We start from the raw sequence: 18,256 nt of genomic DNA, 5'->3' as shown, positions 1-18,256 counted from the left end.
ATTCACATCGATAAGCAAAGTTTTATATTGAATCAAATGATTGAATCATCACAGAATGCCCTTCAGTGGACTAGGTCTGAACAACAGCAGACAGGGAAAAAGGTAGATCCTCTTAACTTGAAAACCTGATAGGAGATTGACAGTTCTCTCAACTTTGTCATGGATATTGCTTTGACCTGTCAGACGCATAGGTGATTGCTCAGTTTAGGTACAGTTTAGCTTGAATAGGGGTAGAAATAGGTATAGACAGGCCTGTTCTACAAAACAGTGCATGAAAGAATTTATAAACATTGGCTTAAATGATAGAGTAAGTTTGCTTCCATGTAACATTGCATTTGAGGAGCTTTAAAAATCTGAAGTCTTTAATTACAGAAGTAATAGAATGCAGTAACAATACACAGTATGAACAAACTAATAAATTAATAATCCTGTTCATCTGCCATTATGGTCTAGTAGCACGATACAGCTTTTTGGGGAAAAAATAAAAAATACTTGTAGCATAAACCCATTTATTTGAAGAACTATACTGGATGGCTTCATTTCCTTAATAGTCACTTGCATTGTAATTGTCAGTACTTAACAAAAGGGAATCCTTGCTGTATTGTTTTTATATTTAAAGACTTTGCTTAGCTTAAGCCATCTGATTGCAGCTATTTTGGGTGTCTTTGTTCCAATTTCTGCCTCTGACACATTTCTTTGTCATAGTTAAGAGTCCCTGACTCATCAGTAGGCATGTGTGGGGTTTGGAGTTCTCAGTTTTTATCTTTTCTATGATTGAAAAGAATCTGCCTCTGAGGAGTAACCTTTTCTGGTGGCAGTATATGAAGCGTTGGCCATGACTGCTTTCTCCTTTTCCCTGCATCCTGTACAGTACCTGGAATAAATTGTGTGGCATCTTGAGATGGAGAAGTTGCCTCTTTTTCTAAAACATTATTCTTGGCTGCACTTGTGTAATGTTTGGCAGCCATAGCTGCTTATTTTAAGATGTTCATTAAAGAAAAAAATTAACAGGATGAGAGACAGCTGCAGGTACTGGCAGTATACAAAATTCATAATTACTAAGAGTAACTGAAGCATATTATAGTATAATTCAACCAAAAAAACAGCTGGCACATGCTATATTTGTCATGAGAGCTTTGCAGAAAAGTACTTGCTGCAGCTGGTGGATTTATCACCTGTCTGCTGAAATGCTAGAAGCTCACCTTTTGTTTCCTACTCACTTAGCAAAGACAATGTGCAGTGGGGGCTGATTTAATTATCCAGCAGTTGGGGTTATTGCTCTGTTCTAATATTGAGATCTCATAAGGTGTGTTTGGGGGAGGGTTAACACGCAGAATGAATCAACTGTCTGGCTCAACAGCCATCACATTTCCTTATGCTTACAAGGTTAAACTGTTTCCTTTTAAATATGTGTTCAGTGTGATCTCATTATAAAAATAATTTCTTGATTACAGCTGTATATGAGCCCGTAAACTCTGTTTATGGTCTGTGCTGCTAAGCATGCTAATTCCACACCTCAGGACAAGTACAGGAGACAGGCTCTTTTCAGTAACTAAGAATTTTTAGGGCACCTAAAAATTGGTCTCCTGTATTGAAATTGCCTCATTTGACACTTAATACTAATTACAGAGGACAAATTATAAAAATAGTGCTACATACTAACATATTGTCTTGATCCTGCAATCTTAATCCGTCTTTAATTCTTACTTTATATAAAGTGTTCATATGTGGTAACAGGTGTAATCTGTATGTGATTTTAACTGTTAACATCATTGAAATGCTGCCTATGTACTTCCATTTTTATGAAAGTTTAAAGTTGTTGAACTGGTTTTGTGACACCTACCTGGGACCAGTGAAAGAGGTTAAGAAGGCAGGTTGAGAACAGGTGAGTGGAAACTCCTCACCAGCTGTAGGGGTGACCTGATGTTACAGATGCATTGCAACCTTGTATTTCAAGTGCCATAGATCAGTTTTCAAACTTTTATTAAATACTAAGCTTCAAAGTTTATAAAAGTAAATTATTGTTGAGAACTAAGTGTCATCATTAAAAGAGCATTACATTAAGATGTAATGAGGCTGGAGTATCTCCTACATTACCTCCATTCTCTCAAAAAAAATAAAAGCTTTGGCTTCCCTTGCAGCGCATGCAGTTTCAGCAGTAGGTAGAGCATTTAAGGTGAAGTGGTGGAGTAGAGACTGCTCAGAGGTTAGAGCAGCTCACTTAGATTTGCATCCTTCCCTGGCTAAAATTACTGGAGTTGTGTCTTTAGTCATCCCTCTTCTTGAGATGACAGGAGACAAGAACAGCTTCCTTTAAGCACCAGCTCAGAGATGTCTGTCATAACCCAACTGTTTTTTGTCTTCAATACTGTGCAAATTGAAGATCACTAAAACTCATTCAGTATCAAAGTAAAAAGACCACTTTGAAGTAGGGGGTATTTTCCTTTTCCTCGTGAAGTGTCACATTGTTGTCTGTCTCACAAGTACAGAATGATTTATTTTTAGGTACTTCAAAGCACCTTTAAAAACGCCCACGTTGAGGTCTGGTTATGGAACACTAATTAGGATGTTAATCTCAATATTGAACTTACTGTGCAAAATGCAGCTTATATTTATTGCATACTAGATAGCATGCTTCCAAAATAAGATTCAATAAACAGGAAGAAAACCCTGCAAAATGTCAAGTGTTCTTGACAAAGTCTTGCTGATTCCAACAAATACATCTTGTTCCTTTGCCATTACAGTTCTGAATGCACAGCATGAAGAAGTGCTGTGTGGTGCTTTTTGAAATCGGTGTTTTAAGAATAACCCTGTAATTAAAACCCACCATGAGCCTCCACAATTCACTGAACTGTCTATGAAATTACGTTCCAATAACTGAAGTACTACTGTTTGCTAATCAGCATCTTTTCTTCTGATTCCCAGAAGTGAGCTGCGTCAACAAAAACTCCGTAGCCAGGAGCTCATTTCCCAGCTGGAACTAGCAAATGAGAAGGTAACTGAGGTAAGATAATGACTGATGTGACAGCTCCTTTCAGTTACAACCTGATGTGCATACACTAAGATGTTACCAGAAACATGTATAGGTGAGTTATATTGCTGGTTTAGAGAAAATTAAGGATTTTTGATAGGAATAGTCAGTAATAACTGGAAAGCCTCACTGTTTCTTGCTGACTGACATGTTCCAATGGCAGGATCACAAATGAACTTTACCATCAAATTACAAAAGTGAAAGGAGAAATCATCTTTCTGGGTGACTAATCTAGCAATTCTGGACAAATTCAGGAGATGTTTCTGAACTTACTTCTGCCTGTGAATCCGTGCAAGCCTCTAAATAGGAACAGGCACTGGGATAATGTGGCGTATACAGAGGCACCAAGTGTGTACTGTGGTACACAGTAGTACATGCTGTGTGTATGCACAATTTACATTCTGTGTCCATCTCTGCATATGGCTAAAAGCATCATCCATTAAAGATTAAGGGCAGAGTTGTTTTGGAATGTGCATTGTTCCATAATTAATGGCCACTTTAGAAAAGGGCTTTCCTGTCAGCCTTATAAATGTGGGATAACATCCAGTTCTAGCCAGGATAAGTCCTTCTGTCTTGTTTTTCTGTAGTGCTGCGTTATTTAGTGGCAAAGAATGGGGCTGATGCGAGAACAGGTTTCTGTTGATGCCTTAGGTTTTAACTTTCATATTTTTCAAATCCTGTACTGCCTAGAGTGTAACTCGAAAGTTTCTTGTAGCCTGTTAATTTCTGCTCTCTCATGCCAGGCAGCCATAACAAAGGCTCTCCAGGCCTGCTCTCCAAGGACACTCAGACCATCCTGGGCCCAAAAGTATAAACCAAAAGCCTCTAAAGAGAGGGACAAGCTTGGGGGAAACTACATCATTAACTGAAGCTTTAACTGGAGAATTAACCCTGATATGCAAATGAACCAAACTTATAAAAGTGTGAAGAACTCCTGACCTGTTGTCTATCTTGGGGTCCATCTTGGCAATAGCCTCTGGCTCCCCAGGGTGGACTTCGAAGGCCTTTCAAATAACTACCCACCTTTATTCCCTTACTCCTGTCTAGTCTCTGTTTCTATGGGGCCTCTTAAAGCATCACTGTGAGTAAAGGCTGGTTAAGAAAGGCTTTTTTACAGACCCTTTGAAGGGAACAGAGGTGATCTGTAGCAGTTTTATCATCCCATTTGTATTATCTACTATATTCCTCTTTCTTCTGAGTGTAGCTAAAACATTTACATTGTAAGGTTGTGTGGATTAAATAACCTGAATTAAAATGTCAGCTTTTATGCATCTTGCTTCAAGATGGTGAAATGAGTAAAACTTCCCCTGCAGATTGATTGATTGGAAAAGTCATATGATGTCACATTTGAGCTGGAAATTCTCTATGATGTGTCAGGAGTTTGTCCTCAGGCTTTTACTGTAAGGGGAAAACAGTTCCACTTCTGACATTCCTCTTGTGTTAAGCTTTTTTTTTGCTAAAGAATGTGTGAATTCAGTAAAAAGAATTTGGCATTGGTGATGAGCGATTCTGTTTCCACAGGATGAGACATTGATCATGGAATATCGGGAATACATTGACAGGCTTCAGAGGCGACTGAGCCAGGCAGAACAGAGAGCAGCCACAGCATCCCAACAGGTACCCAGCTCACAAAAAACATGTTATCCAAGCACGTGGAATATGTAAAAGTACTCACTCTCCATCATTCCTGAGGCAGAGGTGATCATTTATGAGCATTTTTACCAACACAATTTTAACAAGCTTGGATTTTGGACATGTCACCTTCTGACAGGATGCTTATGTGACAGTGTAGGTTTGTTTGTGAAAACCAGTTTGATACTAATTAAACCTGCACAGTTAAAAATGTGTGAATGAAGGTGCAGAGGCATTTCCAGCTTTAGAAATGGCAAGTTAGCAAAGACAAAAAAAAACCTGAAATAACTACAGCTGCTGTTTGCACGGAGCAGGTCTGTCGGAGTGCACCCACTGCAGTTCCCGTCGGCTGTGTGTAACAGCTGCAGCAACTCCTGCAACGATAAAAATTGTGCAGACAGAGTAGGAAATGCTTGTTTCCTTCCATACCATTGGAGAGGTAAAGGAGAGATACTGTATCCCTCTCAGTATTTAATTTTCCATACTGTTTAAGCTGTACAACTTGAAGCAAATCCCATGGGAGTTTATACACTGAGTTCATTTTATTGCCAAGGAAGTTCATTACTCAAGTTGGCCTCCTATTAAGTAAAGATGGTCTTTCTGCCTCCTGGTTTTTTTTTACGTTGATTTAGGAGAACCATTTGCAAATTACAGCTTGTTAATGTGGGTGACCCCATGTGAGCTGCAGAGAGGAAATGTTTGGCTGACCTAAAGTGCTCAGTTAGGACAAATAGCATTTTTTTCCCAACAGCAGTGAATAAATGGGCATAGCTGCCAAGCTGTCCTAACATAAGCTGTGGTTCCTGGCTCTAAATGCTCTCTGTCATGACAAAGTCTATTCAGCTGGTGAAGATTTGCTCTGAAAGAGGAATTTTATTTTTTTTTAACCTCCTGTTTGTTATATGGATCTGTTTAGCTCTAATGCTTCTGAGATGCTGTCTCCCCTTAAAAACCCAAACATACTCATGTCACGTTTCAAGGGAATAAACTCATGGCCTCAGTGCCCATAGAGGAAGAGGTCTTGCTATTCCTGAAAACACTGGTAATTAGCTGTACCTCACCAGGCTCTCTCTTAAAGATAACAAAGAGATTTGATGTTGTGCAGCCCAAATGCTGCCCAGATCTTATTGCTAGACTTCAGAACTGCCTTGCCCTCGTGGCAGAGGTTACTGCGTAGGCCTGGCTGCTCTGTAGTGACTTCAGAGCTGCTGTGCCAAGCCCCTTTTTTTTTTTCTCCACCCCAAAAAAAAGACATACTGGCACTGTCCCTGCTAAAAGTTGGAGAAAAAGATCTTCAAAAGCAGTGGAAGAGTGTCCACTCTTATGAATCTGGGTATTTATTCTCTTCTAGGCCTCAGAAGGGTGAACATTCACATGTGTATTTGATCAGATGCAGAATGATGATTCTCTCTATTCTTAATCTGTAGGTGCAGGGCTGCTTTCTGACTTGCGTATTCTCACGACATTATCCACCTTCATTGTAGAATTATATCAAATATAGGCTAGAGCTGGACTAGTAGGGAGCCTGGAAAATTACACTTTTATTTTGGTCAGTTCAATGACTGTAAATCTTAGCTTATTCTGAAATAATAGCAATTCAGTAAGAAACACAAAAAATGCAGGCTAATGTTTGCTCAAGTTTAAAACATCTATTCTGTAGGTGTCTTTTAAAGTGTGTTCCTGGTACCTATCATCTTGTATTCTCTGGGATCTGAAATAAGACAAGAGCAGTAGTTATGTACAGAGTACATTTTAAATTCACACTGCCTGTGCATGTTCCCTCTCCTTCATAACACATTCAGTATGGAAGTTCTGCTGTTACTTTGATCCTACAAAGAATTATTAAGAACCTATCATCTGCTTGTGTTTCATTACAGCTCAGCCTGATAACTACACAGAATAAAAAAGCTGTTTCCCTGAAGGATCTGGAAAATATTTAAACACGTGTTTTTATCATTCACCATGTTGGGATTCAAGAGGATTGCTGGAGAAACTTCATATTGGAGCACTACAGTCAAATGCACAGCAAGGCTTGTAAAACTTAAATTCTGGTTTATTCCAGTAAGAAAGAGAGTGGATGAAGATCCTGTCTCTGTGTGCACAATAAAGAGTGGAAGAAGACTGCAGAATGTTGTCCTTAAAGTCCTTTAATGTAGCAGATGAAAAAATCTGACACAGTGCTGTGGCACATGCAGGGGTTTTTTGGTCTAAAATCCACCAGCTCCAACTGTGACAAGATTGTGTACAGGGAGTAGGTAACACTTCAGTAGGTACTGAAATTCATCTCGGCTTTGCTCACGTGCACCTTAATTCTTCTTCATAGTGCAGGTAACTTGGGAACCACTTGAAGATCCTTTATGAATTATAATTAGACTCATTACATCATGAATGTCAAAGAGCTGCTGTTTTGGTGGGCGGTGTTTGAGCTGCAAGAAGCCTCCATGGCCTTCCAGTTTAAAGAATTCAGTTCAGTTTCGTCCGGTGCCCCTAAGAGTAACAGGTAATAATGAAAATGCTGCTATGGCTACTCAGCTCATTTCTAAACACTGTAATGTTCCTGCAGCTGTGCTTTTTCTTCCTAATTACTATTTATTTTACTATGATTTTACAATTCCTTGCTTTTCTGTTGATCTGCTCCCTTGGTTTGTACATGTCTGGGAACTTCCACTCTCTTACTTTAATTTGCACAAAGGTGAAGTCATCCAGCTCTTATGCCTTTTGAAATAGTGGGATTGAATTCTACAGATGCCAGGATGTGGGCATCCTCATGTACGTATTTTTTCTTTGCTATTTGAGACATGTCACACCTATCATTCTAAAATTAGAGCCAAACTCCATTTTCTCTTTTAGCATATATTCCAAGCATTTGATAGGTGTTTTAACTGATTTTGAAGTGCTCACATCTTGGCCTGAAGTGATAAAATTGCTTGTCCTTCCTCTTAAATGTGAAGAGTGTAATTCTGGTTTCTAACCTGTCATTGAGCTGATGGGTAGTGCTTGCCCAATGCTTGATGGAAATGTCTTATTTGGATTAATAAACCTGCGTGTCCATGGCAGTGGAGCTTCACCGTATTTGCAGTTTAGAGGACAGAGCTGGGCTGATCCCCTCATGGAAGCAAGACTTTGTGCTGCCTCCTGAAATCTTGGTTGTTCAGGTAGAGCCTGCAAGATGGATGCACCCTCAGGAACAATTTCTGCTTGCTGTAGGGAAAGCCACTAGTTCCTACAGTGGTTGCTTTTTCTTTTTGATAGATGCCTGTATCCAGTGCAATCTCTAAATCTCAATTTTGGTAAAAGATGTTGAAGATTCTCCAAAACAACATGGATACATTTTTCAGAAGCTTCAAGCAGTCTGTTTGGGTGAGATTTTCATCAATCAGCAGTGTGTGTGACACAGAGGCAGGCAAGTACCAGACACCTTGTTTTGATTTGCATAATGCGCAGCTGCGATGATGACAGGCCACCTGGAAGATTTTGTGTGAGCTATTAATCCCCTTCACTCCTCAAAGGCAGGCTCTGGCTGTGAAGTGAAACCTGGCTGGAAGGGGCAGGCAGTTCCAAGTATTTGTGTATTTGTTCCTGAAGGCACAGAAGGGCTCCTGCATGCTTCCCTGTTAATTATGGGTATATTCATTTCACCTTGGGGTGAAGCTCCTGTGTGGTGGCTGTTTGCCAGAACAGGAACTGCAGGGATGACACAAGCACCTCATGGTGAAGGGAAGGGGCAGGAGAGCAATTCCAGCAGATGACCAAGGAAAGGAAAAGGTTTCCTTCCTGTCTGTCAATGCAACCATGAACAGGAATGTGGTCACATGGAGCTCATCATACACCTATCACCTCCTTTCATTTCCCTGCGGTGGCTAGAGGAGGCTGCTCTGCTCCCGTGTTGCTCCCAGATGGGGAGATCTGTTTTTTTCAAGGAGTGCTCAGCATGTGCTTTCACAGCCTTGCCTTTTCCTGCTCTGCACCAACTCCATTCTGTATTTCTACGTCTGGAGTTCAGAGGAATCCTCATCTCCCAGAAATCCTGCCATAGAAGCAAATCTTCTCCCAGTAATGCTTGACCCCAGCCAGTTCAGAGAGTGAATGAACTTTCAGCCTAATTATCCCAAAGAGCCACGGGTTCAAACCTCACGTTCCTTTTCCAGCAGAACACGTAGGGAGATTATGGACTTTGCAAGGACATCCTCTATCTACAAATGCAAATGTTTTGAGGTAAGCAACATCTCTTTGAGGGTCCCAAGGGACAAACCACACAGTGTTCTGCTGCTGGGGTGGGCACAGCTGTCAGTAACAAGCAGTCCTAAAAAAACCTTACAAATTTACAAAAGCTTGCAGCTGCAGTGTGTGCATTGTGATACCTGTACTAAGCCAAATCAAGTGCTTGTTTTAACCATGAAGGCTGCTCAGATCATTGCAGTGAAGTGTAAGAACCCAAACACAAAGACAGGGAGGTCTAAACCACTGCTGGCAAGGATACTGCAAAAATGTACAGCATTTATTCACATACAGACAAAAGGCACAATTCTACGGAATATTTTAACAAAAAAATACAGCTGTTTCAACTAGGTCTTTAGAAATACTTCAAAAAAGGGAGAAAATAAATACAGGTTGGGCCATGTAATATAAAATAGTCATCTCTACATATACTTTTTATTTCTGTTTCTCTTCATGCACCTTTTTTTTTTAATTAATTTCAGCTGAATGGACACCAAAGCTAGGCACATAGTGAAAAATCTGTACAAGTTTTACAAATGTCATCACAATTGTCTCAAATGTCTGAAATCAAGATTTGCACACAACATGAACCCTTCATTTAGATCTGTGTGAGCTTATAACCTAACAAATGGCATTCCGGGCAACTCTACAGACGTTCAACTAGCCTACAGTCGACAGAACACACCGATCATATCAAAGATCTCTTGGTCAGTCAGCACAAGGAAAGGTAACGCTTAGAAACAGAAATCCAGCAAATCCCAGTAAAACACAGGGGTGGGGTTGTCACTGCAGTACCTACAACACCTCCTGCTGAGTGCTAAGCACGGGGACAAAACTAACCTACAGAGCCGGTCGTACCGCAGCCTTTTTGGTTTGGGTTCAGCTCGACTGGAAACCTCACAAAGCTTTTTACCCTCAGTGCCAGGGGACAAAGCAGCTAAGGCATTCACTCTGCACAACATTAGTGTTCATAATAGTGCAAATTAACAAGGTACCTCTCTCCAAGGGGTGTGAGGTTAAAGGTTTACTCAGAATCCAGATTTAGGGTATTCCATCTATGGCTTGGCAATTCCTGTGTGGTCATGAGCTTCTTTCTTTCTGCAAATATCAGTGCCTGTTTGAGGAAGGCTGCTGGATGTTGAGTAGAACTTAGCGGCTTTCACCTTTTGTCTATCTGATGTTTGTACTTTGAACACATCCCAAGAGTGACTCTGTAACCTCAGTCACCAGTGCCCTGCCTGACTTTTACCTCTATAAGTCATGTAATTACTCTGACTTCTTGGGACCAGCAGAGGGATTTTGAAACTGTACTATCTTACATAAAATTCCCCTTCCTCAAAAGGTTAAGACTTCCAAGTTTTAAAACAATAGGGATGCATTCTGGTGAAATACATAATTGATAATGTTAAGTTGCATAGCAAGATAGGGTGTTAAGCCTTTTTTTATCTTCTGATTGAATCCTCTGGAAGACTCAGTCCTATGGCAGAGGAATTTTGTGTTGTCAGTGTTCCCTCCTCAGGAGGCAAGGGTCAGACATTCCAAAGTGAGTGGATGCCATAACAGCAGGCTGGGAGTAGCAAAAGGGAGGAGAAGGAGGTTCTTTATGCCTGTCTCTCTGTTAACACATTGCTGCTAAAGCTTTTTTCACCAGTACATACCCGACCTACATCTATGAAGAATTCCAAAATTTATAGGCTCCTAAGGCTCCACTGCGATGTGTGCGCTCTACTTGGTACAAAACAGTATCCTCACAACCTGTTAATTATTGCTCACTGCTTACTAATTATTGCCACTTGCAATTATTAAAAAAGAACACAATCAGAATACGAGTTCCCTCTTCCATCAAATCTAGTCCATAATAGAATGAAATAGTTTTTCTTTGTTTGACTGTAAAGAGCTAATCACAATGTATTGCCTTTGCTTTTTATCCTATTTAAAAATATATATTCATGTCCATTTAAAGCAACCTTTTAGTGTCCTAAGCCTGACTCTCCCAGTACATATCATTAGTGCATCTGTGGTGGCCTTTGGGAAATCCTACTGCCTAGTGCCTTAGAAAACTTCTGTCTGGAATTGTCATCACACTCCCGAAGGCAAGTGCCCGACTAAGGGTGACAGGTTATTCCATGGGGTGCTGGAAGCCCCAGACCTGCCCCTTGCTCAGAACTGAGCCATATGGGAGCATCCTTTGTGTCAGTCCCAATCATTCAAGCCCTGTCCTGTCCTTTCCTCCTTCTCCAGTACAACGTCATGGCTATGCCTGGTCATCATTTACATGTAAACTCTGGAGCATCTGGAGGGGTTTGAGCTGCCACCTGTGCTCAAACTGAACACAACAGAACACATTCTGCAAAGAGAGGAGAAAGAGCTGCCCCTGCCCAGGGACAGGGAGCATCTGTAATGGGATTTACCAGTGCAGTGCAGTATGGTCTCACAACCATCTTCCATTCAATACACACGAGTTAAATTAAAAGCTTGTGCTTTTCCAGAAGTCAGGGGAAGGGAGTAAAATTTTCAGTGCCTTTTAGCTAGAAGGGATGAATGCAGCCTAATTCCTCCTACCCACCCTAGCCCCTTTTAAAAAGATTTTTGTGAGTTGTGTGCATCCCAACTCCTGTTTTAGTACTGATGTCACTTCTCTGCTTACTCAGGAAAGTTGCAAATAAGGGAGATTCAAACTTCTCACAGAAAGGGGGAGGGTAAGGGCATGTGGATGGGGCAGAAAAAAAAAAAAAACAAAACCAAAGAGCTTAAAACTGCTTTAAGTGCATGTAAACATATTTATACAACTCAGAAAAAATGGGTTTTCAATTTGTCAGTCTGTAGCTCTAAGAATGCTCCTCTCTCACACCGATGGGTAAGGTGGAGTTGGCTTGTAGGCAGTGACTCTACTGACCCTGTCCCTGTGTCCAGTCAGGTCGCCAGGATGCTTCTCCGAATAATGTCCGTCCTCCTGCCGATGGTGCTGTTCGGACTGAGCCTCTGCTGCCTGCACTTCTTTTCAGCCACTTCAGGCTCCGAGTCACTCATTTCGGCGTCGGGGACGTACCCATCGTTCTCGCTGTCAGGCTTTAACTTGCTTTTCGTCCGCTCCTTCGCTGGAGCCCTGCCCACGCCCAGGTAGGGGTAGCCGGAGTTCTGGCGGCAGGCCTCCTCCAGGCTCTCTCCCTGCTGCTGCCTCTCCCCCTTCTTTGGAATTCGGAATCCGCCCCAGTTTTTCCCTGGGCTCGTGGGTGTGGTAGGCACTTTAACTACTGTCTGATTAGAGTTCACTTTGACGAGACCCCCGTTGCATTTAGGCACTATATCCCTCCGAGTGCCAGGCGCTGACCTACCACTGGAGTGGTTCATAGCCCTTTTGTTTTCTGATTGCCTCTGAGAGAGTTCTGTGGGTCTCAGCGGTTTGTGGTTGTGTTTAGAAGTCTTTTCCTTCAGTTCTGCCTTCGCCACCTCGCACTGAGGGCGATTGTCTCTCCTTTTCCTGTGGTCTGGTATAACGATGCCATTTTTCTGCTGTGCCGATACAATCCGTGTCTCAGCAAAGGTCTTGTCAAAATTTAAAAAGCTGCCTGGAGCTGCACCTCCTTCCCTCGGGCTGGGCTGCCTCAGCAGGGATTTGTTGTCATTCCCAGGCCTGTCTCTTACCCTGTCTCTCTTGTGAGGCTTTTTCAAGGAGCGGGCCAGGGATGTGCCCATCTGCTTCCTGAAGAATGCAGAATGCCACTTCAGATCCTCAATCTTAGGGGCGTTGGGGCCCAGCGAAGGGCTGTTGAACAACACCGTGTTTTCCATGGAGGAGAATGAGGAAGGCACACCTGAAGAGAAGCAAACTAAGTTCAAGTCAAGCAATTCCATAGCTGTGTAAATACCAGTTTGCAATGTACCTATTTTAACTCTGCTCCTCATGCCTGATGTGTCTGTATCAGAAATGGGTATTTGGCTGCCTGTCCTGCACTTTTAGGTCACATCTCTGGGGATATGTCATGGTTTCACAACATCATGCTGGTGTGATTTTATTTTCCTGTACCTGCACCTAATTACAGGTGTAGCAAATACAAGTCCTAGCACTGCTCTGTCCACTAAGACAGAGACACTCCTCAGAGAGGGAGGCAAAAAGCAACCAGCAAGTGGATCTCACTGATGCCATCTAATATATGGTTTATTAGTTACTCAATAGTTAAAGGGTAATCTGGTCAATTTTGAAGGTATTCATCTTTCTGAGGAATGAAATGAGAACAAATGAGGTCCTGTTTGTCCTTCCCAGCCTGTAACCAAACCTTGTGCCTGTGGTCTAACATGAGAAAAGGAACACTGAGGCATACCTGAAACTCTTTCTTGTTCCAACTGCTTTGTGTAGCTGTTAAATATCTGTTCTTGAACTTTGCAAACGGATCTCTTGATTTTTTCTCTCCGCGTCACCATGTAAGTGAGGTTACGCACCTGGAAGACAGCGAGGGGATGAGTTTTACAGGGATTGCATTCCTAGGATGTTGCCCTATCTGTGCTTTGAATTCATTTAGCTGGAGTACTATACACCATTTAAACAACTTAGTAGAGTATTAAGTTTAACCACCTTCAACACAATTCGTAGAGAACAGTCTATTTAATTGACAGATTATCTGTTTAATTGACAGGCTATTTAACTGACAGATTATTCATCAGATTTGGAGAGCCACAGCACAGAAGTAACTTCTACAAACACCTGAGTCACAGACACACAGAATCTAGACAAATGCTGGAAATCCTTGAATGTACTCAGTATTAAATACTCCCCAGATGAGGGAATCACTGAGAAGTACTGGTGGACGATTCCAAGGCTCCTCTCTCAGTACAGCATGGTGCCCTATGAATTACAACCTTGTGGGCTGATCTGGAGAAATGTAGCAAGTATGTCTGTTTTTGCAAAGGTCCCTTTTCTTAAATCCAAATTATCTTGAATGTACAGTCAGTGGGAACAGAGTAGTAAAATGTTAAAAATACTACTAAAATCACGTATCCTGTTTTGACATCACATTTAGAAATGGAAAGGATACACACAGAGTAATTTAAGATCCAGAGAAAATAGTCACAAACTCTAATTATTTAGCCGATCAAAGAAAAGATGACAAGAAAGCTTGAGCACTTGGAGCAGGAACAAAAGATCCCAAGTAACAGCTAGGATCTGGGCCACCTGAACAGCTAGAGAAGGGCCACAGGCTGGAGCTGAAACTAGGAAAGAAACAAAAACCAAAAATGCAGCAATTCATTATAAGAGTGATTAGGCATGAGGATCCTTTATGAAGGATGCAGTATATCCATGAGCACCCGCTGTCCTGATTTAAAGATTAGACAGTTATTATGGAATAAAGGCCCTGGTTCACCTACAGGTTACTGAGGTAGGACCTCCTGGGCCAGTTTTCGTCCATGACCTACATGAGCCACATGCTGTAGGGACATAAAAGACTCATTTCAGTGCTCTTTCTGGCTCTTAAGAGCTCTAAAATTCTACTAGTTAACCCAAAAAGAAAGGAATTTAGGATTAGATGTACTCATTAAAACACCAAACTGATCCTACTGCACTGTTATTGGAACACTCAAAACCTAAATGAATCAAACATCATTTACCTCCCAAAGCTACACAGATAGTCCAGGGAAACATCATCCTACTCTGGTATGCCAATGAAACACAGATCTGCTGCAAATCAAAGTAAGTTTCATAATCTTTGTCACCAGAAGGAAGGAGCGTGGAAAGCCCTTAAAGGCTGAAAAGGCTTCAGCTGGGGGCTGCAGTACAGTCCACAGCCATCAGAGTTAATCAGTAAAAAAGCACAAGTGAAAACACGACAGTCCAGTTGCAGGCAATTGAATGCTACATGCCAAGACCTGCTGGCCCTGTGACTGACCTCTGTGTGCAAAGGGTAATTGCTGTGCTCTGGAGAAATCTAGTGTTCGTGGTCTTGCCTGACAGCACAGCTCTGAGCTGAGATGCAGCTCGGGGTGAGCATAGTTTGGGAACTCGGCCAGCTGTGGCCAGCACCGGCAGTGCCAGGGCTTACCCGCTCCAGGTCCTGCCGGAGGTGTGTGAAGAGCTGCAGCCTCCTGAACAGAACATCCTGCTCCCGTTTAGCCAGATTGTCCTCTTCGTCCTTCTTTGGGGTAATCAAAGGCTTATTGAAGTTGGATTTCCTCTTCAGCTTCCAGTACTGGTAAAGGAATTCCACCGGCTCCTCGGGCAGGCGCAGCACTTTGGCCACTTCCAAAGACTCAACAAACGTGTAGAACTCGTCCTCCAGCTGCTGGAGCTTTTGCTTGCGGAGGCTGACCCTGTGGGCCTCCTCCTGGTTTTGATCCATGCTGTGGAAAGGGTCAATGTGGGCAGGAAGAGAACTGTCCTGAATCCCATTCCTGTTCTCTTGACCTGGGCTTTCACTCAAAGTCTCAGCATCCGCTTTCTTGGTGGAGCTGTGCTTGGGACAGTACGACTTGAACTTCACCTCGTCGTTCTCTGCCAAAATGGTCTTCATCTCCAAGCCGCGGTCGAACGCACAGGTGACATGAAAGGCTGTTCTGCAGTTTTTCACTGAACACTGGAGAAAATAAATTGAAATTAATCAAATAAATGTAAAGTTAAGGAGCCACACTGCCTAAACCTATTCGAGCAGTCAGGGCTGCTTTGGAAGAAGAACCCTGTCACTGCACTCTGCTTCTAAGCTGCACGTACGTCCTTGCTCTCTCTCATTAGGGTTTTGACTTAGTGCTTTCAGGCCAGGCGAGGATCAAGTGGCTCAGAGGGACAGGAGTGTTTAACCCTGCCTCCAGCCCCACCACGCTATTCCATACCCAAAAAGCCACAAAAGGAACATTCTGACTGACACCAGAGCCACTTGTGTATAGCACCGTTATCCAAAGTAAAGTGTTCCCCTTTGGACTGTGCCAGCATGAGGGGGGGGAAAAAAAACATTGTGGTGGCTCCAGGCCAGTCTGAGACTTTTAATTAAAGTCTTTCCCAGCACCTGGACCCATGCTATCCAAAAGGCCTCAACCCAGGGGAGTTTTTTTCCCGTTACCCCAATTTTATAACGTCAAATATTAAATCACTGTCAACCATTACTTCACTGAGTACAGCCTTCACTTTGCCTGGGAGAGGAGGAGAACAGGAAATTCAAATGTTGTCATTTTTCTTCCCTCTCAGTGAACCCAGCCGTCATGGCCACTAGTAGTTCAGCTGATTTAGCACTTCATTTCCATTATACCTAATTTCCTTTTGCAAAATTCTGTCACAGATACCACCAGCCACCAAGTGAGAGGTTTAAATATATATAAGTATGTATATATACACAAACAGACATACATTTGTGTTTTTATCCACTCACACCTTTGGTGAACAGCATTTAAAATGGAAATGAGCATTAGTGCTCCTAACTAGGAAACAAAACTATGCTTAACCCAAGCCACAGGCCTTGAAAGAGCAACACACTGCACTGGGATGTTTATACAGTGCTTTGTAAAGAAGCCAAATCTCTCTCTCCTCTGGGTTTTCCTGCTCAGGTTGACTCAGCAGCCAGATGGCTTATGAAGGTACAGTGGGGTTTAAACTGCACATGTTTTAAATGAGCAGTCTTTAATAAAATCAACATATAAAAGGAATTAAAAAATACCAAAGCATCTTTTGCCCTTTCCTCTCCTACTAAAAAACAGGCCAGGACCATCCCAACTGGAACACTGAGCAGCACAGAGAAGTACTTTAGCCATAATTAGCTCTTACTGCAGCTCGTGTTTTATTGGGAGAAGAGGGGAAAGCCTGTCTCACTGGGAGGAAATCTGCTGAACCTGGGAGAATACACAGTCTTGTTTTTCCCAGCTTATTGCAGCTGCTCCCTGACCAGCCTGACACTCACTTCCAGCTGCCACTTTTCCTAATTGTTGTGCACGTATCAGAAGGTGGTCTGGAGAATGGACAAAACAGTTTCAGCAACGTAACAGCAGCCAAGAGGGAGGGGATGGCTCTGCAAGGAGGGATTATGGTTGCAAATTTATATGCTGTGGACAGATTTATTTTCTCTAGTTAACACTTAGTATTTCATACATTCCTCACATGGAAGTGGACTGTGATAGGTTTCACTGAACTACTGCTGCATTGCAGGCTTACAGCTTTTCCTGGCAGCCTCGTCAAATGACTTGGAGCACAGGAGAAAAGGGAAATGGATATAAACTAATTTCAAAGTAGTGTAGGACTTGAGCAATTTTTGTGTCTTAATGCTAGTCTGGCCACCATGGATCCTGTAACATCAGGCTAGTCCCAAAAGAAAGAGCTCTACTTGAACCTCCTTATGAGACTGTAGTATCATCCTCTCTGTCTAAATCCTGAGGACTGTTTTGCTGCTGGAAGTGCTCTAAGGATGAGGAGCATCACCACAATGCTAAGTTACGTCTTATTGTCTTTTTCTACACAATAACAACACTGCCCCAAATGGGTCACTTGTCCTTACACTCCCTCATCATTTGTTCTCAAGTAAAGGAGATCAAGTGTTGTCTACTGTCTCAAGGAACAAAGTATCTCCTCTTTCAAAAATCTGAGGCTTGGTAATGTTTTCTCAATCTTTCTAGATTTTAAAATTTTTCTTAAAAGGATTATTTAACATTTCTGGGTGATTTTCCACTGTACAAGATCTACAGGTGCCTTACAGCTAATAACCCAATATAAATATGCATGTGCAACAGCACCGCCCAGTCTGAAATGCTCTGGTGCAGATCAGGTCAGTTAAGTCCATTGTAACAACCAGTAAACACATTTTGCAGTCTACTAAAAACTGGCAAAAGAAAACATGTGGATATTTTTATTGTTAAATTACCTGTATAGAAGCTCCAACTTTTTCATTACAAAGGCTGCACACCAGTGCCCACCTACTGCTGGGAATGTGGGAAACTTTTGTGATGGGCTCCATTTTTTCAGGGCTTCCGATGCTCACCTAAGAGAAAAATGGTCAAAAAATGGAGTGACTGTGACACTGTTAACGGAAAGAGAAACAATTTTATCAAAGAAGTCAAATTCTTTGCGTGCTTATGCAACTTTGTGTGTCCCAAATTCCTCAGTTTATAAGGAACTAAAATTCTTTTTTAGAAAAAAAAAATCAGCTTCTCACTTTGTGAACAAACAAACCAGTTTCAAGGAGAAGCCCACCAATTTAAGATTACCATACAGGATGAACACTCTGACTACAAGAGCACACAGGAATTCAAACCTTCACATTCAAACTTTCCTGATTCACCTTTAATGTTCTGTTTACAAAGTGAAACAGTATCTGGTGTCCTTGTGAAATGAGCTTTGCCAGCAGCAAAGGCCTCATTTTCCAAGGTCCAATTTTGATTGAAAAAGGGAATGGAATCAGTGTCTTT

The 18,256-nt window shown here is 42.0% G+C and overlaps 2 protein-coding genes across 6 annotated transcripts in view; one reads left to right on the top strand and one right to left on the bottom strand.

Moving 5' to 3' along the window:
- Positions 1–6,768, top strand: part of SCLT1 (sodium channel and clathrin linker 1) — a gene marked incomplete at its 3' end in the record, with an annotated part of 30,922 nt that extends 24,154 nt beyond the window's left edge. Inside the window, exons 19-21 of one of the 3 annotated variants that reach the window (XM_082281768.1) lie at positions 2,926–3,004; positions 4,553–4,729; positions 6,541–6,768. In XM_082281768.1, the coding sequence (XP_082137894.1) occupies positions 2,926–3,004; positions 4,553–4,696 (223 nt within the window). Of the gene's footprint in view, positions 1–2,925; positions 3,005–4,552; positions 4,730–6,540 lie in introns of those variants that run through there. The other 2 variants (XM_082281767.1, XR_014226399.1) reach the window with 2 other exon arrangements.
- A 2,372-nt stretch (positions 6,769–9,140) lies between these two features.
- JADE1 (jade family PHD finger 1) overlaps positions 9,141–18,256 on the bottom strand; it is a 42,953-nt gene continuing 33,837 nt past the window's right edge. For all 3 annotated transcript variants that reach the window (XM_082281393.1, XM_082281394.1, XM_082281395.1), the window contains 4 exons: positions 17,713–17,829; positions 14,917–15,447; positions 13,204–13,321; positions 9,141–12,696 (listed from right to left, as the gene is read on the bottom strand). In XM_082281393.1, the coding sequence (XP_082137519.1) occupies positions 11,795–12,696; positions 13,204–13,321; positions 14,917–15,447; positions 17,713–17,829 (1,668 nt within the window). In that variant the 3' untranslated portion in view covers positions 9,141–11,794. The remainder of the gene's footprint in view (positions 12,697–13,203; positions 13,322–14,916; positions 15,448–17,712; positions 17,830–18,256) is intronic.

Source organism: Coloeus monedula (genome assembly GCF_965178545.1).
Source record: "Coloeus monedula genome assembly, chromosome: 5".
Classification (NCBI taxonomy): Eukaryota; Metazoa; Chordata; class Aves; order Passeriformes; family Corvidae; genus Coloeus; species Coloeus monedula.
The sequence above is the reverse complement of the archived record's forward strand: the minus strand, read 5'-3'. Positions and strand labels throughout refer to the sequence as shown.